The following is a 1,873-nucleotide window of genomic DNA, read 5'->3' on the forward strand; positions in this document are numbered from 1 at the left end:
ATATTTCTAGAAAAAAAAAGTCACAAAGCTACTGAATCTATACTGATGAAACTTCAGCTTTCAAATGTAAGTAACAGACACAGAAATAAAGTAGGTGAATCTAAAACCAACGGAGATAACATACTTTGCCCTTGCTTCCTCCCATTTATGTTTTTTCTCATCAACAGTTTTCTTCATAACTTGGTACCACTTTCTGAAATTAAACCATGGCTTATCTGAAAGAAATAAAATCTAACATTATTAACCAAATAAATCACATTATAATAATATACATTATTCATTTGAGTCTTCATTCAATGACATAGATAAGCACTTAAATAGTAGCTCTTAGAAATTATAGATGGAGTCATTGTCTCCATACTCTAATATGACTCTCTTGAGCAATCTCTCACTCACCCCACTAAGTTCCTACCTATATCGTGGCTCCAACTAGATTATGCTGAAATCATCTTTTTACACATCTGTTTCTCCTAGACTTGACTATTACCTCCTTGAGAACAGAACATATATTTTGTTTGCCCTCTCCTCCCCGCAAACCCAACACCCAGCACAGCATGTGGCACATGGTGGTGCTCCAACATGGCAAACAGATGAATTATGGGGAAAATGATTGACAAATGTGTGAAATGGTATTACAGTAGCTGAATCTAGACTTCTGGTTTCATCAACTCCTTTTCTTGTTCTTCCTAATTATTCAAAGAATCTAGACGTAAGTAAGAAAGTAGATTGCACTGGATAGTTGGCGTGAGTGTGTGTTCAAGATGTAGAGGTCAGAGAGACAGCAGAATTGAATGCAGTCAAGTATAAAAATTCACTCCTCGTACTTTTATTCAATCCTTATGGGGATCATTCTCCATTATTCTCCAATGAAAATAATCTCTTTAATGTCTAATTAAAAATATTTTCAACTGGCCAATAAAATCATCATCTAATCCCGTATGACCCTGTAGACCATAAAGCCTTGAAAAAAGGGAACTACCAAAATTATAGAGAGGAAAACTATAACAATTAATAGGACTCAAGGTTCTTTGATCTTGAGTAAGTCACAACTTCTTTAAATCACAATCTCCTCATCAATAATGTGGGGAGGCAGGGGATGGTAGTTAGCACGGCAGCAGTGAGAATGAGGACAATAATCCTTGCCCTGATGACAGCATAGATTTGAGGTTTATAAGGGAGAGAGGTCCAAGTGCTCTGTTTACTTTATACATCTACACAGTCTACTATCACCTTTCAGTATCAGAAAGAAAATTAGAAGACAGCTAGTTCAACCTTTCACTCTATATAGAAGCCAACACAAGCAATATACAGAAAGAAGTATTTTATATACATTCTGGAAAGAACACACAAACTGATCACCACCATTAAACTCAAGCTCCCAAAACCAATGAACGTAAATCCTAGCGAGAATAGTAAGCAATTAGAATCGAATTTAAGAATTCACATATTCCACTACACTTCACTGAGTTGCTCTTACGCCAATCACTATGTTAAGCACTAAAGATACATTTTTTAAAATAAAGAAGATATAGTCCTCCTCTGGAAGCTCACAATCTACCTATTTGTCTATCACTTACAATGTACTTATTATATGCCAGATATTCTTCTAAGCACTTTACAAATATTGGCAATCTAATAGGGACAGACATACTTATTAGGCCATTAGTTATAATTCAATGTATTAAATATCTAGTATAAGTTTGGACAGGAGTAATTGGTTCTGATTTGGGAAGAGATGAAGTGGTGTGAAGTGGTGTGAAGAACAGGTAAAAGAATGGTATTTATGCTGCATCTTGAAGAATGAAGAGGGATTTGCTAGGGACTGAAGGGGAGCTACAGGGTAAGAAGGAAAGAGCATTCCAGATGGAGGGAA

The 1,873-nt window shown here is 35.8% G+C and overlaps 1 protein-coding gene across 1 annotated transcript in view; it reads right to left on the reverse strand.

Annotated features, from left to right (window-relative positions):
• The window catches only part of TAF1B (TATA box binding protein (TBP)-associated factor, RNA polymerase I, B, 63kDa), a 109,111-nt gene that overhangs the window by 21,620 nt on the left and 85,618 nt on the right, over positions 1-1,873 (reverse strand). Inside the window, exon 10 of the mRNA XM_012662432.1 lies at positions 125-215. Coding sequence (XP_012517886.1) covers positions 125-215 — 91 coding nt within the window. The remainder of the gene's footprint in view (positions 1-124; positions 216-1,873) is intronic.

The sequence above is a fragment of the Propithecus coquereli genome, unplaced genomic scaffold, assembly GCF_000956105.1.
Source record: "Propithecus coquereli isolate 6110/MARCELLA unplaced genomic scaffold, Pcoq_1.0 Scaffold764, whole genome shotgun sequence".
Lineage (NCBI taxonomy): Eukaryota > Metazoa > Chordata > Mammalia > Primates > Indriidae > Propithecus > Propithecus coquereli.